The sequence below is a fragment of the Eptesicus fuscus genome, chromosome 3 (genome assembly GCF_027574615.1).
Source record: "Eptesicus fuscus isolate TK198812 chromosome 3, DD_ASM_mEF_20220401, whole genome shotgun sequence".
Taxonomy (NCBI): Eukaryota; Metazoa; Chordata; class Mammalia; order Chiroptera; family Vespertilionidae; genus Eptesicus; species Eptesicus fuscus.
Genome location: NC_072475.1, coordinates 73,861,132 through 73,883,510, shown reverse-complemented (window position 1 = coordinate 73,883,510; position 22,379 = coordinate 73,861,132). Strand labels below are relative to the sequence as shown.

The following is a 22,379-nucleotide window of genomic DNA, read 5'->3' as shown; positions in this document are numbered from 1 at the left end:
TTTGCATTTTCTCTGAGTTTTGCACATAAAGGATGGTTTCTGAGTACATTATTTTAATGTGACCATGTAATGAAATCATAGCTATGTATAGATATTGATACATTAAAAAATTACAACCAACTGCTTGTCAAGCTAATATAGTTTTGGTGTCTAATAACAGTATCTAAAATTAAAAAATAAAACTTCCATAAATGTCTCAAAAATACTGTTATTTAATTCTCAGAAGTACAACAATATTTCAGGAGTCTTAAGTAACATTATATAAAAAATTAATGTTAATAACAACTAATACTTAACGTATATTATGTACCAGGACTGTTCCAATGGCATTACATATATTAATTCATTTAATCTCAACCCTCAGAGGTAGGGTTTCACAGACAAGATCACCGAGGCATGAGGCACAGGGTTAAATAAGCAACACAAAGCACACGGTTATTAAGTAGCAAAACTAGAACATGAATCCAGATTGATGGACTACAGGGACCATAGCTTTAAGAAAAGTACAGTTAGGAACTGTGTCACCACTGAACACTAAGTAAAAAAACAACACCACCTTTCTCAATGCCATACTATGCATCATACTATGCCAGTCTCTGACAATGAAAAGAAGAGCTAGGGGCCACTTTGCCCTCCAGGAGCTCAAGGTCCACCAGGAGAGGCCAAGTCAAATACAAGAGTTCAAGTGTTTGCTTCTCCTAAACGACTACATATTCAAACTGTTTTTTTGTGGAATATATAACAACTAGAGGCCCAGTGCACAAATTCGTGCACCAGTGGGGTCCCTTGGCCTGGCCTGCAGGATCGGGCCGAAACCAGCTCTCCGACATCCCCTGAGGGGTCCCGGATTGCAAGAGGGCACAGGCCAGGCCAAGGGACACCACCGGCACACGATCGGGGCCTGGGAGGGACACGAGAGGTTGGCCAGCTGGGGAGGGCCAAGAGAGGGTGTGTCTGGCACCTCTTGTTCAGTCCCAATCAGCCGGACCCCAGCAGCAAGCTAACCTACCGAGCGTCTTCCCCCTGGTGGTCAGTGCATGTCATAGCAAGCAGTTGAGCAGCCTTAGCATATCATTAGCATATTACACTTTGGTTGGTTGAACAGACAACCAGACGACCAGACACTTAGCATATTAGGCTTTTATTATATAGGAGGATATCTTCAAGGTCCCCTATAACATCACGTAGCGCTTGGAAAGCAGTGTTTGCTGTGTTAATCACATACTAATGAAGAAAATGCTACTAATTTGCAGGAAGAGCTTTAAGAAAATCAGTAAACTTAATGCAATTAAATGGCAAACATGAACCTGTGGCTCTGGATTGCTTACTGTCATCCCTGACTGTACCTGTGGGCATAGTGGGAGAAGTAAGGATGACTGGCAGGTGGTCAGCATGATTCTTCTTGGGTGGTATTGATGTTCCACATCTCTGGCCCCACCCACTAAACGACAGTGGTTTTCCCTGCCCATCAGTCACCATGAAAACCAAAAATGCCCCCACATATTTCTGAACACCCTTGGGAGGCAGAACTCCTTTGTGGAGAATCATGCTCTACACTGTGGATGTTTATTTTGAGTTCTGTATTTCACTGGGGTTGTAATCTTTGTCATTATGGCTCCAGCAAAGGCTCAAGCCCTGCAGTCAGAATCTAAGTCACATTAAAAAGGCAATACTCTTTTAAAAACACTTCAATGGCACTGATCTGTACACACAAACTCTTTCCTCAAGATTAGCAATACTATGATTCCTTCCTTTACCCTTATTAGAAAAAGCAAGAATTGGGTGGTATGTTAAGTTTTTAATTAGTAGTATGTGTTTTAATGGATGACAGCAACATTAGGAGAATGTATATAAAACTATAAGACAAATTATTCCCTTGACCTAAGGTCACAACGATTTTTGTTCTTTTATGGCAAATAGTTTATATTTTAAATACTGTTTTTTTTTAAAATATAATGTTTAAAACCAAATGAATTAATCTGGGTTCATATACTAGTTCAGTCTGTCAATATTTTTTATTTTGTATGCAAATCCTTAGTTTGCTTGTAATGTTATGTATTTGGTGAATAATAATACATTATATCAACATAATTACTAAGGAAATATTAAGACTCTCCTTTACACCTTTGGCAAAATGAAACAAAATTCTGACTAGCAATAGATACCTTTTCTAAGCTCTGATCTCCCTGAAGTCAGAGAGAAGGATGTGATCCTACCAATCATGCCCTGGAATTCCTTTGAGGGCTCACATCAGATCCAATTATCCTAGAAATTCTGACAGATCAAGAACACAGGCAATGGTACAACCTGAAGCAAAATCTAAAACATGTTCCAGTTAAAATCCTAAAACAGCCTATACCAAGGAAGGCGATCAATACACTGTATTATAGATCTGTAAGTTCTACTTGCGTCTGTAAAATTAGCATTATGAAATATATTTAACTTATAATAATACAGTCTATATGTTTAACATGCTACTATTTATAAACTCCGGCTGTTAGATGGGATCTCACCAAGGTAACGGGAATATACAAACAGCTTAGTCCACTATGATATGATGAAAGCATTATATTTTTTTTATGTGTTAATTAATTTTAGAGAGAATGAGAGAGAGAGAGAGAGAGAGAGAGAGAGAGAGAGAGAGAGAGACAGAGACAGAGACAGAGAGAGAGAGAGATTGGTTCTACTTATGCATTCATTGGTTGCTTCTTGTATGTGGCCTGACTGGATAGAAGCCGCAACCTTGCCATATTGGGACAATGCTCTAGCCAACTGAGCAACCCAGCCGGAGAAAATCATTACTAATTTAAAGATTGCAGTACGCTTAAGATAGGCAGAAAGGTTCCACAATATAGTCATCTACCTATTCATAAAAGAAGAGAAAGATGAGATGAGAATTTGAAAAAGCAGATTAAAAAAAATCAATCGTTTTGCTTGACAATGACTGTAGTTACTCTTAGAGTTGAGAAAATGAAATAGTTTTAAAATGAATGAATAAGTGAATGAGGCAACAGAAAGATTAAATAAACATAGAGGAGGAAAATTCTGGCAGAAGAGCTATGATGTCAAAATGACCATATTATATTTGTTTATAATCTCAGCTATATGACAGAACTGGATAAAACTTACAATTTGATGTATTGTACATATATATTGTCTTCAGATTGGAACAAAGGTAAAAAGATGTATAGGATCAGGTCACTGGCCTCAAAGAACATTTAGTAAATATTCGCTGAGTGTGTTTAGGTGCCAGGGAACTCAAAGGTAATAAGACACTGGCCCTAGCCTTAAGAATTAATAGTCTCACAGAGAAGACATCCTCTAAATAAAACACTAACAATTCAGTACTTCTACTGAAATAGAAGTATATATAGCATGTTATGGGAACACAGGGTCAGCAATCTTTTTGCCAGTTATTCAGAAATAACTGATGCTTTTGTCTACATTAATACTTAGGTTTTACTAAGTGGCAGCGATTTATGAAATATTATAAAATCCAGTCTGTTTAATTGACTAGAAGATCAGTGTACATAAAGGCATTACATTGAAATATGATTCCTCAACTTAAAAAGAAATAATTACAATTTCTTTAAATTTCTCCAATATCTAACTGCTATAAAAATGTATAGAAATAATTGACTGAAATGAAAGCTTTATTAAATTACACTATTGACTGTCAAATACTAGTAAGCCACTGAAGTTATACTTTTGGGACAATAATGTCTGAAAGTAGCATTCTCTTTTTCGTATAAACTATAGAGGAGATTAATGTAAAAATTCACTCAGCTCCCTTGCCAGAGTACTCGCGGGTACATAGGGAGAACCAAACATGCATGGCCGAGACAGTGGTAAAGGAAAAACCACTCAAGCCACCTTCAGCATTCTGTTCATTTCATGTTACCAGTGACTCCTTTCACTCGCCAGTGCACCTCCTGAAACAGAGCTCAAGCTTCAACTTGTTCAATGGGAAATAGACCCAGAATGCAACTTTTCCCAAAATCCTACATGGCAAATACCGTTTTCCCCCAAGCAGTAAAGGACACAAAATTATTAAAAGAATTGCTCGTAAGGCCTCCCCTGACATGAATCACTGGAAGAAGAAAAATCCATTTAATAAAGAAGATTGAAATGCCCTTTTTCTAGCTAAAAAACATTACCATCTAAGTCACCTGGACTACCTGAGCTGTTGTATGCTTCTAAAACACTTTTATATCATTCCCTATTATCTGTGCATTCAATAAACATTCTTTAAATGCTTACAGTGCCCTAGGCCTGGTGACTACAATCTTCTTAAGAGCCAGATAGTGAATATTTTAGGCTTTGCAAGTCAAGGAAATTATGTAGGTACTTATAAAATCATTTAAATATATAACCATTTAAAATGTAAAATCATTCTTAGCTCACAGAAAACCAAACAAAAACAGGCCATAATCTGCTGATTTGAGTGCTAAATCACAGTCATATATCCAGACAAAACTAAGACAATTAGGTTATTAAATTTAAATGAAAGATCTTTTGTACCAAGACCTAGTTTCTTCCAGTAGAACCTGTAAGAATGATCTAATGAAACTCTGTCCAATAGAATTATCTACTGGAAACTTCTATTACATCTACCTTCATTAGATACTTCAATACCTATAGAAAATGTTCTATATCTGTCAAGTTTAATTCAGTAGCCACAATGCAAGTGGCCACTAAGCATTTAAAATATGTCAAGTGTGTCTGAGGAATGAAATTTTAAAATTTTATTAAATGTTAATTATTTTAAATTTGCATTTGAATAGCCATTTATGTTCTCTGCATCAAGTGATTTCCTACCAGAAAGAGAGATGCGTTATGGCAAATGCAACCTGATGCCATTTCACCTTATCAGCACTCCACCCTGGCAAATAGATTTCCGGTTACCTGCCAAATCCTAATGAATTGCAGTGGAGGTCCCACAGGCTGTGTAGGCCAAGTCTGAATACAGCGGGGAAGGGGGCCATGATTGATTAGCCATGCCTGCCATGAGTTGGCAGGCACCTTCACATGGTATTTGCAGGCTCTTTAATACCACTCATTGCCATTTCACTTACATTGAGAGCACAAAAGTTCTGAATAAATCTGAAATTCATGTATCTTACTGTACAGAGACTAGCTTGATATCTAGAGTCCAGCTCTCTTGATCCTTCTATTTCTAGTTTGTAAATTACTCAATTGGCATTATGGTTCATTGACTAGTCTCTGGTGCGCTTGGTTACATAACGCCAACTGGGCAGTTGCATCCATTCTCAGTGAACTCACAAAGTGAATTTTGTGAGTCAGCAATACTGAACCACAGATTATGGTAAATGCACAAAGGTAAATCTTATGTGACCTCTTAGTAGCCAAACAGAAGGCTGACTTTCCTGGGAAGAAAAGAACTTTATTGGATACTTCTTTTAGACTTCAACAAAGACTAATTTTAATCAGTTTCATCATTTCCAATTTTAATAATTTTATTTCTCAATGTTTATTCACATTCTGCTGTTAGTCTTAGATAATGTATAGTTCTATATGAAAGCTCTCACCATCTCTCACTTTGAAGTTATAACCAGTGAGAATGTAGTTTGAGTTCACAGTTCTTTCACATCCTATGAATTCATCATCCTGTCAACATAACTTCTATCTTCACCTTCCTTTTGATGCCTGAATCTTTCTTTCCAAAACACACTCAGTCACACTGCATTTGTAACAGCATCGTTTTTTTTTCATGCCCACACACCAGCCTAATTAAACCTATGTTTTCCAGTTTTACCTTTCGAACATTTGCCAACCGATTCATCATCAAGGACTCCTCTCGGTCATCGTCATCATCCAAGTCCAGCATCGGCATTCCAAAGGGGTCCATAATGCCGCAGCACCGGGAGCCTTCGTCTCTTGGATCAAAGGGGTCCACAATTATGGGCTCCGTTCCTTTTATTTCACAGCGACAGAAGGGGCAGCCCTGGCCATCTGACTCCTGAACAAACACATAAAATGTGCTGATTGGTCTTTGTTTAAATAAAACAGTACTTGGAGGAACCAAAGTTTTATAAGTATAAAACAAAGTTGCAAAAAAGAGTTTTTGGCAAGTCAGTGGGGGTAGGGGAAGCAGTAGTGGAATAGAACAGAAAGCCAAAATATATGATAAATGTACAGTATTTCTAATTTCAAACTTTTACAGAAAAAAATTATTTTTAAAAAAAGTTTGCTTTGCCAAAGAAAAGGAACCTAACCTAATTTTACTGAATCTTCACTAATAATTTTAATGTATCAAAACTTTAGTCCTGCAGAAATGAGAAGTTGAATCATGTCCCTCTTTAACAAAAGGCACCAATGCTAAACATTTTATAAAAAGAACATTTTTTACAAAAGTTCATTATAAATAAAATAATAGAAACAATCGGAATAATTCATTTTAAAATCCATTCTGGAAAAATTCCTGTGCATAAAACTATGGCTAAATAGTGCCATTTTAATTGCCTGTCTTTTTCATCATTGATGTTTCTCTCTCTCCCTCTCCCTTCCTCTCTGAAATCAATAAAAATATATATAAAAAAGGAAGATAGATGGTATACTATATTGACCACCGTATTTTTGTTTCTGCATTTTACCCTGAATTTAGTAGTGTTTCATTTAAGAAAAAGTAAAAATCATAAAATCATTGAAAGGCAGAAATGACATGAATTAGAACCATTTTAGAGACAAGACATGCAAAGGAAACTGACATCTTTAAAGAAACCATTCAGTACTTAATTCAAGACTGCCCCTTCCCCTTGGTATGATTGGAAACTGGTGATCTACCTGCCCTTCAGTGACACACTGACTAGCAGTGAAATAACACTCTCACTCTCCTCTCACGGGACAATGACTAAACAACTTCTCTGTGGCAGATCCTGTGGTAGGTAGTTAGTTCTTTCCAAATTGTCACTCAGATCAGCAAAGTGAAATCTACATTGCCACAGAAATGATCAAAGGAACATACAAACAAACACTCTTTGGGTTGGTTAATGAGAAGAAATTGCAACATTCCCTTATTTATCTAGTGTTACATAATTTAGGAAAGAAACTTAGAATGGTAAAATAGTTGAAACAAAGTGGTGGAAAAAAATATATAGACATGCTTATACGTATTTAAGTTGCCTCAAAGCTCACCGGACCTGAGTGAGTACATGTGACGTTTATTTCCACACGTGCTCAGGTGGGCTTCGAGGCAACTTAAATATTATTTGCTCCACATTTTATGAATGATAAAATTGAAAATATCTTACCCTGATATTTTCTAGCACAGGAGTAAATATTTAAGCAAAACTAAACCTTTCAATAACAAGAAGATTAAATTTAAGTACACATTCAATATATGTTGTCATCTGGGTAAAATCCCCTTATTATAAAAGTCAAAAGGGATCTATATTGTGTGCCACTACTGGAATTTTCTTCCAGATCTGCATAAAATAATTTCAAAAGGGTTGTTCTAATATATAATAGCAAGATGTGAAAGAGCTGATGTTCCCTGTGTCTTTGCTGTATGGAGGATGGAAAACAGTACTCTGGTCTGTAAGTGGACACTTCATTCATTCGTACATTGAAATAAAAATTAGAGAAAGATTTAAACATATACAAAAGCAGAGAGAAAGTATAATGAATCCATATGTGCCTATCACACAACTTCAACCATTACCAATTCCCCAATCCTGATTCACCTGTCCTTTTGCTTGCTCCCTCCACTCTTGGGTTACTTTGAAGCATATCCTACACATTACATAAATTCATCTGTAAATGTTTAGTCTGTATATCTACAAATAGAAAATCTTTTAAGGTCTAACTACAATATAATTACTATTAAAAATTAGTCCACTCAGTCTAAAACATTAAAGTCATACTATTTTTAGTGCATTCCCAAGAATGTGTGAGCCACTATACTCAGCTCCAAAGGCTTCTCTTAGAACCCTCAAGGCCAATTTGCATGTTGTTTTGGTTAAAAATGATTTACAGTTTTTCATCTATTTCCAAACAAAGGGTAACTACAAAGATTAAGTTTGGAAAGGGAAGGGCTAAAAGGCAGTAACAACTTGATGATAAAAGAAAAAGCCTGGGACCAGTTAATCTAAAACCCAATTTAGGTTTTACTTCATCTCTCCAACCTAAAATGCTATACAAATCACTGATGTGTGTTAGAGTAGCTGTTTTTATGTATATACCACAAAAGTTATCTTCTGTTCAGCTTTATCTTTGTTGAGAGTTAATATTACTCACTAGATCAAAACAACAGCTGCAATGTACATCCTTTTTCATTTGCAAACAGATCACACTAAATGTGTCTCCCTAGTGGTATTTACTGTAATAGGACTTCACTCACCCTCTTTCTCTGTAAACTGACTACTGTCATATGCAAATTAAGTTTCGCCATAAATTCTCAAATGCCACTGTGGTGCTCTGCCCTGGTTTCTGTTAGAAGGTTGATTGACAACCCATGAGGGATGTCTTCCACAGGCATATAGTAACTCATCAGCTTGGGCATCGATAATTAAAATAATGTTTCTGTCAACATATACTTAATGCCAGATCAAGGAGCATACCTTAAAGAAAAAGAAAGACCAATAAATAACTCCTTTTCTAGCCTCCAACATATTAACATTCTCAGAATGTTAAGAGGAAGTACTTGGGACTCCACCATTCTAATTGACTCAGTAGATTTCACTTCCTCAAATAAGAACTATCCCCAAAACAAAAGATACAGAAGTTATTGGGAGTACTAAGCTCATCTGAAATTTTACTATGTAATATGCTCATAATAAAGTAATTCAGATATATGCCAACCATTAATACCATAAATTAGCGATTTCCAACAGGTGTGCCACAAAAATTTTTAAAACATGCAATTCCTGACTATTTATAGTCAGGGGCACTGACCTCTTTCCCCTTAGATTGTCAAATAAAAAAATGACAACAGCCAACACAACAAGAGGCATCTGGTGTGAATGAATAAAAATTATACATGTTTTTTTGTTTTTGTCAGATCAGCAAAAAATATATATTTGATGTGCCACAGAATTTTAGTAATTAGTTTATGTATATCATGAAATGAAAAAGGTTGAAAATCACTGCTATAATTATACTAGGGGCCCAGTGCACGAAATTCGTGCACTGGGGAGGAGTCCCTCAGCCCAGCCTGCCCCCTCTCACATACTGGGAGCCCTCAGGGGATGTCCTACTGATGGCTTAGGCCTGCTCCCCATTGGAGGCGGACCTAAGCTGCAGTCTGGCCTCCCTTTGAGGGAGGCAACCGGGCTGATCAGGGGAAGGTGCCAGCCCTATCACCCCACTGCTGCAGCCACTGCCAGTCACCACAGCCACCAAGGTATTTTCATCAACACTGACTCCAGTCCCTTCACCATGAAAAAATGACAACTTTCTTTAAGCATTTTCAAGATGTGTCTTTCATAGGATATGACATTTCTTTCTTTATTTTTCTTTTTATCCTCACCTGAGGATATGTTTCCATTGATTTTTTTTCCCCTTTCCCTCCGATTCCAGGCTCGGCCCCTTCCCAAGCCTAAAGCCTCCACCCCATGTTTTAGGCTTGGGAAGGGGTTCCCCATCCCGCTGTACCTCCGATCATAGTCTCGCACCTTCCCAAGCCTAAAGCCTCCGCCCCAGGCTTTAGGCTTGGGAAGGGGACACCCCCACCCTTCTGATTGCAGGCTCGGCCCCTTCCCAAGCCTAAAGCCTCTGCCCGATGGCCGGCTGGGAGTGACCTGGGTGCCAAGGAGGTTCCTGGGACCCAGGTATGTATACAAATTAACCACCATCATTGTTGGGTTAATTTGCATACTCATTCTGATTGGCTGTGGGCGTAGCGGAGGTACGGTCAATTTACATGTTTATCTATTATTAGGTATGATTAAATATAAATATAACTTTAGGTAACCTGAGAACAAATCAACATTGACAAAAAATAGGAAAAAAATTATTTCCCTCCCAAATTTACCATCCAATATAATAAAGAGGGAATATGCTAATTGACCCTCACACCGTTGAAAAGATGGTGGCAGCCACAGCCAATAAGAAGGGAATATGCTAATTGACAGCCATGCCCTCAAAGATGGTGGCACCCATAGCCACAAGATGGTGGCACCCAGTCCCCTCAGCCCTGCCGGGGCGGCAGGTGTACGGCCTGCCTCCAGAGTCCCCCAGTCTCCTCAGCCCCCCAGCCACCCATGGCCCAAGGTGCAGGTAAGCCTCAGATGGCGGCTTCCCAGCCACCCAGGGCCAGCCCAAGGCACAGGCAAGCCTCGGATGGCAGCTTCCCTGCCACCCAGGGCCGGCCCAAGGCTCAGGTAACCAGGGCTGGCTGAGGCATGCACTGCTAGCAGTGGCAGCAGCAGAGGTGTGATGGGGGCATCGCCTACCCCTGATCACCGGGTCGCCTCCCTCACCTGAGGGCTCCTGGACTGTGAGAGGGGGCAGGCCGGGCTGAGGGACCCCCGGCTCCAGTACATGAACTTTCATGCACCGGGCCTCTTAAGTAAAAATCTTAATAAATGCTACCAGAATCATCTCATTATCATCATGTCAGTTACCTTCCATATCCTTTCTGTTTTAAATATTGTTCACATGGATTTTATCTCTTCAATAAATACCTTCTTTCGTTTTTTATAATAAACATTATATGTAGTGCAATCTATTTGCTCTCAAGATGATTAGTTGAGGACACATTTTAAGATCAAGCACTTCATACCTTCACATATATACAATATATGGAGGGCCTGAGAGGATACATAGGACTTCATGAGTCTCGTGTTAGAGTGTGTTTTATGTTTTTACTGTGCGTGTGTGGTTTCTGTATAGTCTAATTTATATTACCTTGTTATACTTCAGGTAGATTTAGAGTTCCCGTAAATGTTTTTTCTAAACATGGAAGAATTAGAAATAAATAGATAACTATATAGATACATACATTGAGAGTAAATTGGTTTCATACTAAGCATTTTCAGAGCATATTATTTCCCACAGAAACTCAATAACTTATTGTTAAAAGAATAAATAAAAGAATGAATGAGGATTGTTATAGTAATCTTAGACTAAATAACCCAGAGTTGGAGAGATCTTCGGTTTAGTGCTCTTTTATGATGGGCAAGGGAGAAGACATCGGTAAATCTAGACTTAGAACTTCTAGTTTTAATTTGGAAGGCTCATAAAAACAGTGAATCAGAAAAGGAATATAGGAAGTCCTCAGGTTATGTCGGACTCGACGTATGTTGTTTCGTGGTTACGTCGTCACCATCTCCCATTTATTTATAAAAAAAAAAAGTTCCATCATTTCGATGTATGTACATATGTGCTTTGTTTTTTATTATTTATTCACCACAAGTAAAGGTCAGGAATTGTTATCTTTCTTTTAGTTTTTTTTTACTGTTTCACTTCATTACTGCTGTGTTTGTGCTCCATGTGAGTGACGTAGGTGTTTATGTAGGTGGGTTCCGACTTACGGCGAAAATCACATTACCTTGCACTGTAGGAATGGATCTCTGAAGTAACCCAAGGAGCTACTGTACAGACTTTCTGAATCAAAACAATTGGATTGGAATACTACACCCACCAATTGCAGCTATGTGCCACTGGATAAGCCATTTCATCTTATCTGTACAGTGTGAGAGAATGTATGTTTTAAGGAACATCTTAAAGATAAAGCAAGATAAATTATTTCAAAGCTTTCCAAAGTGCTATGTGAATTCCAGTTGGTATCTATATATATAAAAGCCTAAGTGACCGGAACACTGGAATGACGGCAACGACTGGAACGACGGGTTGTTATGAGGCATACTTCGGCAGCCAAATGGCCGGATCTGGGCCCCGATCTGCCCCCTCCAACCATCCGCAGCCCCTCCCCCCAGCCGGCTGGGCCCCAGATTGGCCTCCCCACCCCAATCAGGGGTGGGGCCAGCCAGCCAACCACCCACGGCCCCTCCCCTAACCAGCCCTAATCAGGGTGGGCCGGGACCCCACCCGTGCACAAATTGGTGCACAGGGCCTCCTGTAATTACTATAAAAATAGTCTCAATAACAAAGAAATAGAGTAAGATAACATCTTAGCATCTGAAAAATGTTCATAAGAATCCCATCTTGAAATGAAATGAATTTAAAAACTGCAGGTCCTGGCCAGGTAACTCAGCTAGTTATAGAGTTGTCTTGATAGCCAAGGTTGCAGGTTCAATCCATCCTGGTCAGAGCAAATGAATGCATAAATAAGTGAAACAACAAATTGATGTTTCTCTTTTTCTCTCTCTCTCTCCCCACTTCTTCTCTCTAAAATTATAAATAAAATAAATAAAATTTGCAGAATTATCAGTGTATATAAAGTATTAATCAGATATATGAAATCCTATATAATAAACAAGTAATATGCAAATTAACTGTCATACCCTCACAAAGATGGCTGCCTATGACCAGGCTGGCAGGAGGGTTAGTAAGGGATGACCAAACGACTGAACAGCAGGCTGCGTGGGGCGACCAGGCCCAATCCCCGGGATCAGGCCTAAACCAGCAGTTGGACACCCTCCAAGGGGTCCCGGATTGGAGAGGGTGCAGGATGGGCTGAGGGGACCCCACCCCCCGTGCACGAATTTCGTGTACCAGGCCACTAGTAACTTCATAAAGTGATACCATCAGTTACTATATTAGAAAATAATAACTAAAATTGCAGGCACTGTTGTAAGCACTATCTACATATTAACTCATAAAATCCTGAGATAGGTAAAATTATTATTCACATTTTACCAGTAAGAAAATGGAGAGTTTACATAATTTGAGGGAGGTCACACAGCTCAGCAGTACTGAATAAGAAATTATATCTATCCCAGAAGTCTGTTTTAAGATCCTAATCTTTTATCACTACACTATCACTATATGATATTATCATATCAGAATATTACCTGAAGTTCATAGCCTATGTTAAAATAAAGTTTAAGAATAGCTGCCTACTACTGATCATTAAAAAATGAAAAAAAAGTATTTTGTTCAAGTTGCAATTTTCAAATGAAAGAAGCTACTATAATCAATAAATATTCTGTTTGCTCTAAATGAAAAGTTTCAACTTTTAATATGAAGATGCAGCAAACCTTGTTGTAGTAATTATAATATTCCTTCAGATATATATTTTTTACATAGTAATAGCTTTTTTTGAAATACTTGTTGCTAGAATCCAATTTAAAACTTCAATGCAGGAAGCTTATGAGAGTTGGCATTCTGAAGACATTTTACTTAATGGAGCCAACTTTTAAAACACCTATCAGAGGCCCTAGTTAGAGGCAACTGAAAATGTTTCCAAAGTGCCAATATCTGCTACCGTACAGCAAGGCACAGCACAGTACAGTGAGTGTCTGTTTACTGTAGTCACCAGATTCAGACAATCATCTGTCTATCAGATTTAATGTATTTATATTGGTCTCATGCCTTTCATTCCTGTCATGTATAGAATTATGAACTGTAGTTCATGACAGCAATATAACATTTTTGGACAACTCAAGTAGCCCCTACATTAATCCCAAAGTGAAAGAAGAGCTCCAACATTTTATCAAATACAAAAAGACACAACATGTAATCAAGGACATAAATACTGATTTATAACATTCTTAAAGTCAAATATTATTTGTAGTACCAAGGTTACAAAATTTCACTGATGCTAGAAATTAGCTGCTTTTGAAGGAAGATACGATAAAAGATTATTTCTTACTAGAGGCCTGGTGCATGAATTTGTGCACCAGTGGGGTCCCTCAGCCTGGCCTGCAGGATTGGGCCAAAACTGGTTCTCCAACATCCCCTGAGTGGTTCAGGATTAAGAGAGGGTGCAGAATAGGATGAGGGACCCCACCAGTGCACGATCAAGGCAGGGGAGGGACCACAAGAGTGCTCCAGGGTGCGTCCGGCCCATCTCACTCAGTCCCGATCAGCAGGACCCCAGCAGCAAGCTTACCTACCAGTCAGAGCGTCTTCTCTCTGGTGGTCAGTGCATGCCATAGCAAGCGCTTGAACAACCTTAGCAAGTCATATTACACTTTGATTGGTTGAACGGCTGACCGGATGACTGGACACTTAGCATATTAGGCTTTAATTATATAGGACTGCCTTAAATGTGGTGGTGCTGGCTACCCATCTCTCTTAGAGAACTACACATTTATTTTTCCTGTGATAATTTACAAATGTCTAAACACAGAACATCCAAAATTTTTTAAATCACATGTCATATTAAAATTAGAGCTTATTGATTTTCATCTATTGACTTTTTTGTGAATTATTATTTTTCAGGCTCCTATATCTTTATTTTAAATTATTTTGCAAAAGTATGCAAAAGGAATAATCACAGGAAAAAACTAATCTTCCTTTTAATTGAATTAAAATCCTTAGAGTAATACAAACTATGGTTGCAAATCTAATTGATATATATGTATCCATTTTTATTTTGAAAGTAATATTTGAGGAATATGGCCTAGAGTTTGTGCCATTCATTAGTCCAGAAGCCCTTATATAGATTCCTGGAAAAAACATAGAAGGAAAACTATTCCTCACTTAACACTTTATGTGGTAACCCTGCAATACCACTGATGCATAATATGCTACTACAAAAAGGAAAATGTAGAGGAATTCAGGGTGAAGAAGAAAACAGCTTTGCTAATATCCGAGGAAAAGTGTGGACCTGAAATAAAACCATCCCAGTTTTACCACCTAGAATAAACAGAAATGCCACACCCAGCAAGATACTGTTTCAAAGAATGCCTCTAGAGAGGCGATTTTTCAACATGTTTAGTATTCTGTGCAAACTCTGGCTTGCTTATTCAATTGATTAAATAACACAGATGTTTCAGGAGAAAAAAAGTATCTGACACCCCTTCCCTTCTGAGGCATGACTAATGGGCCATTATGACAGCAATTAAAGAGTAACCGCTTGTAGCCTGTAACAACTGAGACCACTACTGTGCATTTCTTAGGGTTTCTGTTAATTACATAATATTTAAGTCTCCAATGAATTTCAATTAAACTAAAGTAGGGCATCAAATAGAAGGTAAAGCTGGTGAAGAATGACTTGCTAAAAGTTCACACAGGCACAATGTTTTATGGTCAGGGTTTAATCTTTCCTATTGGACTTGGACAGATTTATCAGAGCTTCTTGGCAGACATGCAGCCTTTAAAATCTTTTCCATATCAGCACGGTCAACCAAGGTAATAGAAAGTGACAAAAAATATCTCAGATCCATAATTAAATTTGAAGGATAACAGGATGTTCGTTTCAAGTAATTATTAATACCATTTAATTACCTTTATAAAACGTATAGATTTCATTTTAACTCCTTGAGGGTAGGGGCTGTTTCTTAGTGGGGTTTTTGTTTGTTTGTTTTTTAGTTCAGAGATTAGCCCAGAACATGGGAAATAGCAGCTGCTTAAGGAATGTTTCCTAAATAAATAAATGAGTGAATGAATGAATGGATTTGAGATCTTGCAGAATGATGGATGAAACAATCCACTGCTGCTTCTACCAATCCAGTTAAGAGAAAAAAAAAAACACAAATTATTCCTGTGCATAATTAAGTATAAAAACTTAACTTTTTCTCCACAGAAAAAATGAATAAAAATATAAAACAAAAACACTGGCTTTCAAGTCAGAAAATATGGACTCTAGCCCTGTACCATTTCAAATAAGGAGAAAGTTGCAAACGAGTCATATTATTTTAACTACATGCACTCATATCCAGACACTTAATATCATTTTCAATTACATCTATAAGTTTAGATACAATTTTAAAAATATATTTTATTGATTTTTTACAGAGAGGAGGGGAGAGGGATAGAGAGTTAGAAACATCGATGAGAGAGAAACATTGATCAGCTGCCTCCTGCACACCCCCTACTGGGGATGTGCCCGCAACCAAGGTACATGCCCTTGACTGGAATCGAACCCAACCAAGGTACATGCCCTTGACTGGAATCGAACCTGGGACCCTTCAGTCTGCAGGCCGACGCTCTATCCACTGAGCCAAACTGGTTAGGGCTAGATGCAATTTTTGACAATATATTGTAGAACTATGGAAATGTTCAATCATTTTGTTCTCATATTAACCATCAATTAGGTAAATTCAGTGAGCAGCTCACTGAGGCTACAATGTGAGGATTTTAGAATAGCTAATGTTTGTCAACTGGATTGACATTATAAGACTTTTACTTTTACTCAATAATGGGGCATTTTGCAATCACATGTTTAATGATTATCAAACACTGCTGTTCATACAACAATATGAAAGCTGCCAAAACAGATCTGTTGGTTAGCAGGAAGCACCATGATGTGAAATCTATATGTAAATGTAGAAATATTCAGGTTACCCAAAGTAGAAATGTTCAGTAGCTGAAGTGTCCTTTAACCACTAAGACTATGTATGGAATATCACTTTAGAATTCTCAAACCTTGGCCTAAGAACAATTTTCTTCAAGGTGGAGAAAATTTGGAATAAGGGGTCACAATGCATGTTTCCTGGTGTAAAATGCAATAAAATAGAAACTTGGTCTTACTGCCTCTAGGTTAGTGTCAGTATTATTGCAAGCAAAAGAAGTAAAATAACATGGCTCAAAAATAAGTGGGAGAAGTAAAAATGTGAAAAGTTGAAGGGAATCACACAGCTAGTGAACAGAACAAATGGATCGGATCTGAGGTTTAAAATTCTTAGGACTCATTCTCAGCTTAAGCCTGATAAAAATTATTTGAAAAGATCACAGCTACTTCTAAGAAGAGAAATGGACAGAACTAAGGCATTACAAGGCTTTTCCCAAGTGATCTCCAGTATCAATGTATTTTTATTAAATGTAATAAGAGTCCCCTTCTTCTCTTTCCTTTATAAAACCTATAGGATATAGTCACAAGTATTTACTAAGTAACTACAACTGTGTAGGTGGGTAGCATGCTCCTGCAGTGAGAAGGATTCAAAAATAGGTAAAGCAATCCATACTCTAGAGGAAAAACATGTAAATATGTAAATGTTTACAATATAAATACAATGAAGTAAGAGCTCACAGGAACATATGTCAGAGAAATGTCTATTAATCAGGAACTGTCTTATGTGGGAATAATTAAAAAATAATGCTGAAAGGATTCCTTAGCATACTTTTCATTAATCTATATGCAAAATTCTATGATCTAAGATGTTAATAACTTTAACATCTATTGCCATGAGTGTGATTTATTTTGATTATTATTTCAACCTGAGTGCTTTTGAATTTGTCATCTTTTGTTACTACTTAGTAAACTACTGCTTTAGTACTACAGTCTTATATAGCTTCTCCTAAAATTTTACTCTAGACTGTTTTCAGTGATTGGCAATTGATGCACTTCCTCAATTTCTAAAAGTAAAACTGAGAATTATTTCAAAGTAAAACAGAGAAATAGAAAATGGTAATAATTTATGAATATGACTGGACATATCCTCATATAAGGCCATTAGGCCAGTATGAAAAACCATGAAGTGAATCAAGGAATTGATCTGCTACTAGCAAGAGGAACTGCACCATCTGGAATGCACAGTAATACACAGAAAAGGTGTGGCGATGCAAAGTGCAAAAAAACACCAATGACAACTGGGAACTAGTCCCATGTCTTTTGCACATAACTACCTATTGCAAATAGTTTGCAAAATTACTATGTAAAATATATAGTATTAGTCCTAACATTTTAAAAGATATATTTCTTTCAAGAAGTATACAGAAAGTAAAATGAAATTTTTTTGTTTTATATCCAGCCATCCTCTTTTATTCGCCCTAGACCACAGGTAAACAGCTATTTTGTACAATGCTTTCCACAATAATCAAAGGTGTCTGCAAACTCATGGGAGCTTCTGACTTTTAACCCACTTAACTTCCAAGTATGAGGTAAGTATCAACTGAAAGCAGCCAGGTCCTGCAATGTGCCTGTGTGTCTATGCTCTAAGACCAGGGCTCCAAGAGGAGGCTGAAATGCACAGGCTATCCAAGGAGGCAAAGTACTTTGAGTTTATATCGGCCTAAAATTTTGGTTTTCTTTAGAAAGGAATGCAAATGTTTAGTTTCTTTGTACCTGTGAGAACCATACTACCACACTCAAGGCTAAGTCAATTCAAAGGGTGACACATAATTGCCTCTGTCAGTTTAATCCTTGCTCTGAAATGCCGAGTGGGTGCCAAATAAAGCAAAGCACCATAAGTAGTCCCATCCCAGTCAATGTGGCACATCAAAAACACGTATAGTATTTTCTACTGATACATTTGAAACACACTTGCAAACAGTTTTGCCTTCTACAAGCTTAACTAAATTAATTGTATGTTATTTATACAAAGAAATGTTTAAGTCTATAAACTATTATTAATACTAGGGGCCCGTTTTGCAGGAAGATTCCGGCAAGACTTCCGACGGGCTTCCCTCCCGCCACCGCCATCTCTCCCACTGCGGTGGGAGGGGGGGGTGGGGCATGGCGGGTGGGGCGCGCCCGGCCCCACCCGCCTGCCCCGCCGCGCCTGCCGCCGCCGCTGCGCGCCCCACCACACCCACTGGCCCCGCCACGCGTGCTCCTGCCGCCGCCTCCGCGGCCGCACGCGATGCCCACTCTTTCCCTCCAACAGCCTCCTTGCTTTCCACTTTCCCTCCCTCTTCCTTCTATGCTGTCTTCAGTCTTCACTCCTCCCGCCCTCAGCGTATGCAAATTAACCACCATCTTGGTTGGGTTAATTTGCATACTCACCCTGATTGGCTTGTGGGCATGGCTTGGGCATAGATAAGGTGCTGTCAATTTGCATATTACTCTTTTATTAGGTAGGATAACTTAAACATGTGCCCAGAAGCTGAGAATGAGCTTCTAGACACCATACTCAGCATCCCCCGTCCTACAACTTCTACACTAAGTAAAATTCACCAACATCATGAAGGAATAAAGGGAAATCATGGCAAGGATATCAAGGAAAACTAAAGTAAAATAGAACCTCAATGCATATAGAAAGAGAGAAGTATAGGAATGTTCAACAATTTTTACTGAGGTCACAAAGGCATCAGGAGTTCAGCAATGGCTTTGAAAATGTAACTGGATTGTAATTCATTTCCTAGGTCTTCCTCTTTATCTTCATACATTTTTAAAGTATCCTCAGAGGAAGAAGGAGGCCCTTATTATAAGACTGTGAACAAGTGGAAGTCATTATATTCTACTAGTGGCCCAGTGCACGAAATTCATGCATGGGGATCCCTCAGCCCGGCCTGCACACTCTCCAATCTGGGACCCCTTGGGGGATGTCTGACTGCTAGTTTCGGCCCGATCCCTGAATGCCTAACTGCCTCTGCCTCAGCCCCTGCCACCGTGGCTTTGTCCGGAAGGACTTCGGATGTTCAGAAGACATCCAGTCAATCTGGTCTAATTAGCATATTACCCTTTTATTAGTATAGATTAGAGGCCCGGTGCACGAAATTCATGCACGGCAGGGGGGGTGTCCCTCATCCCAGCCTATACCCTCTCCAATCTGGGACTCCTCGAGGGATGTCCGACTTCCCGTTTAGGCCCGATCCAAATGGGCAGTCGGACATCCCTCTCACAATCCAGGACTGCTGGCTCCCAAATGCTCACCTGCCTGCCTTCCTGATTGCCCCTAACCGCTTCTGCCTGCCAGCCTTATCACACCTTAACCACTCCACTGCCAGCCTGATTGATGCCTAACTGCTCCCCTGCCGGCCTGTTTGCCCTCAACTTACCTCCTCTGCCGGCTTGGTCACCCCTAACTGCCCTCCCCTGCAGGCCTGGTCCTTCTCAACTGCCCTCCCTTGCAGACCTGGTGCCTCCCAACTGCCCTCCCCTGCTGGCCATCTTTTGGTGGCCATCTTGTGTCCACATGGGGGCAGGATCTTTGACCACATGGGGGCAGCCATATTGTGTGTTGGAGTGATGGTCAATCTGCATATTACTCTTTTATTAGATAGGATAGAGGCCTGGTGCAAGGGTTGGGGCCAGCTGGTTTGCCCTGAAGGGTGTCCCGGATCAGGATAGGGGTTTCCTTGGGGCGTGGGGCAGCCTGAGCAAGGGGCCTGTGGTGGTTTGTAGGCCAGCCATGTCCCCTAGCGACTCAAGAGGAGGCCCTGGTATCTGGAATTTATTTACCTTCTACAATTGAAACTTTGTAGCCTGGAGCAGAGCCAAGCCTCCTGCTCGCTCCATTGCCGGCAGCCATTGCTGTTGGGGTTAATTCACCTTCTATAATTGAAACTTTGTAGCCTGCAGTGGAGGCCTAGGCCAGCCAGGGCAGGTGGAAAGCTTGGCTTCCTCCGTTGCTGTGGGCAACCCTGGCCTGCTCTCTCCAGCTCCGTGGCTGCCGCCATTTCTGATTGGATTGTTTACCTTCTATAATTGAAACTTTGTAGCTTGAGTGGAGGTTTAGGCCTGCAACGGCAGGCAGAAAGGTTGGCTTCCTCTGTTGCCTGGGAAACCTTGCTCTCTGTGGCTATAGCCATCTTGGTTGGGTTTATTTGCATATCTGCTCCTGATTGGCTGGTGGATGTGGCTTGTGGGCGTGGCTTGTGGGTGTAGTGGAGTTAGGGTCAATTTGCATATTACTCTTTTATTAGGTAGGATTACCAAGTAATGAGTTCAGCAGGCATCATGGCTCCTCTAATCTGCACCCTTTCCTGAACCTAAGGCATCCTTCCTCAGGAGGGCAGAGCTTCTGGGGTGGAGAGAAGATAAGGACTAAGGGGGCTTAGGAACAGGGTAGGGATATCAATTACATACTCAACTGCAAGTCTTTAAAAAGGCTTGAAAGGTAATTATTTCCTTTCTAACTAACCCCCATCAACAATATTCATTTCAACATTGGCTGTATTAAACAACAGTTTAAAAATGGCTTGATGAAAATATTCTGGATATTGGAGGATATGCAGTATATTCTGGCATTTGGAGCATATGCAAAGTTGGAAATCTGTCCAAAGAGCCATTTTAAAATCTCACCTTTTATTATAGATAAAAAAGGGTAAAAAAGCCCTTGGGGAAACCAGTTATTCTCTAGGTCTTATTCAAAAACATCAAATCAATTTATATTTATTGAACATCTGCCTAATTTATCTTAGATTCTGCAATTTATTGTAGATCCTGTTTCTGTAAACTGAAAAATTTAATGTCTGTTTCTGTGGGAACTATAAGTATTCCGGAAGCATTTCCTGTCTGATTTTCCTATTTTAGCATTACGGAGCAACCATAGAGACAGGAGCTACACCGCCTCAGGAGAAGAGGGATGGTTTAAATATCAACCTATGATTTATCTACTGAAGTTTACTTTTCTTTGGAATCTGACCTACTATAAGTAGATTCTGATCTACAGTAAATTATGTAAATGTAGTTAATTGGTAATATGGATTAGGACTTTCTGAAATCAATAGTGTTATAGAAGAACTACTTAAAACTAATATAAACTGACACATGCAAAAGAAGAAATATAAAAACAACAAAAATATCATCCTATCTAATAATAGACAAATATGCAAATTGACCATACCTCCGACACACCCACAGGCCACGCCCACAAGCCACACCCACCATCCAATCAGAGAGAGTATGCAAATTAACCCAAACCAAGATGGCTACAGCCACAGAGAGCAAGGTTTCCTAGGTAACAGAGGAAGCCAAGCTTTCTGCCAGCCCTGGCCAGGCCTAAGCCTCCACTCAAGCTACAAAGTTTCAATTATAGAAGGTAAACAAATTCAAACAAATGGCAGCAGAATGGCGCTTGAGAGAGCAGGCCAGGGTTGCCGCCGGCACAGGGGAAGCAAAGCTTTCCGCACACCCTGGCCTGGCCCACCCGCTTAAGGCAACAAAGTTTCAATTATAGCCCCAACACAAATGGCTGCCGGCCGCTTGGAGGGAGCCCCAGGCTTGGCTCCGCTCCAGGCTACAAAGTTTCAATTGTAGAAGGAAAATAAATTCCAGATACCAGGGCCTCCGCTTGCGTTGCCAGGGGTTGTGGCCTGCCTGCAAACCACCACAGGCCCCTCGCTCAGGCCGCCTCACACCCCAAGGAATCCCCACCTGATCTGGTACGCCCTTCAGGGCAAACCAGCTGGCCCCAACCCCTGTTCCAGGCCTCTATCCTATCTAATAAAAGAGTACTATGCAGATTGATCATCACTGCAACACACAATATAGCTGCCCCCATGTGGTCAAAGATCCTGCCCCCATGTGGACACAAGATGGCCACCACAAGATGGCCAGCAGGAGAGGGCAGTTGGGAGGCACCCGGCCTGCAAGGGAGGGCAGTTGAGAAGGACCAGGCCTGCAAGGGAGGGCAGTTGGAGGTGATCAACCCTGCAGGAGAGGGCAGTTAGGGATAACCAGGCCG

At 39.7% G+C, this 22,379-nt stretch overlaps 1 protein-coding gene across 9 annotated transcripts in view; it reads right to left on the bottom strand.

Annotated features, from left to right (window-relative positions):
* The window catches only part of CBLB (Cbl proto-oncogene B), a 238,865-nt gene that overhangs the window by 72,809 nt on the left and 143,677 nt on the right, over positions 1 to 22,379 (bottom strand). For all 9 annotated transcript variants that reach the window (XM_054714013.1, XM_054714016.1, XM_054714020.1 and 6 more), the window contains one exon: positions 5,777 to 5,980. In XM_054714013.1, the coding sequence (XP_054569988.1) occupies positions 5,777 to 5,980 (204 nt within the window). The remainder of the gene's footprint in view (positions 1 to 5,776; positions 5,981 to 22,379) is intronic.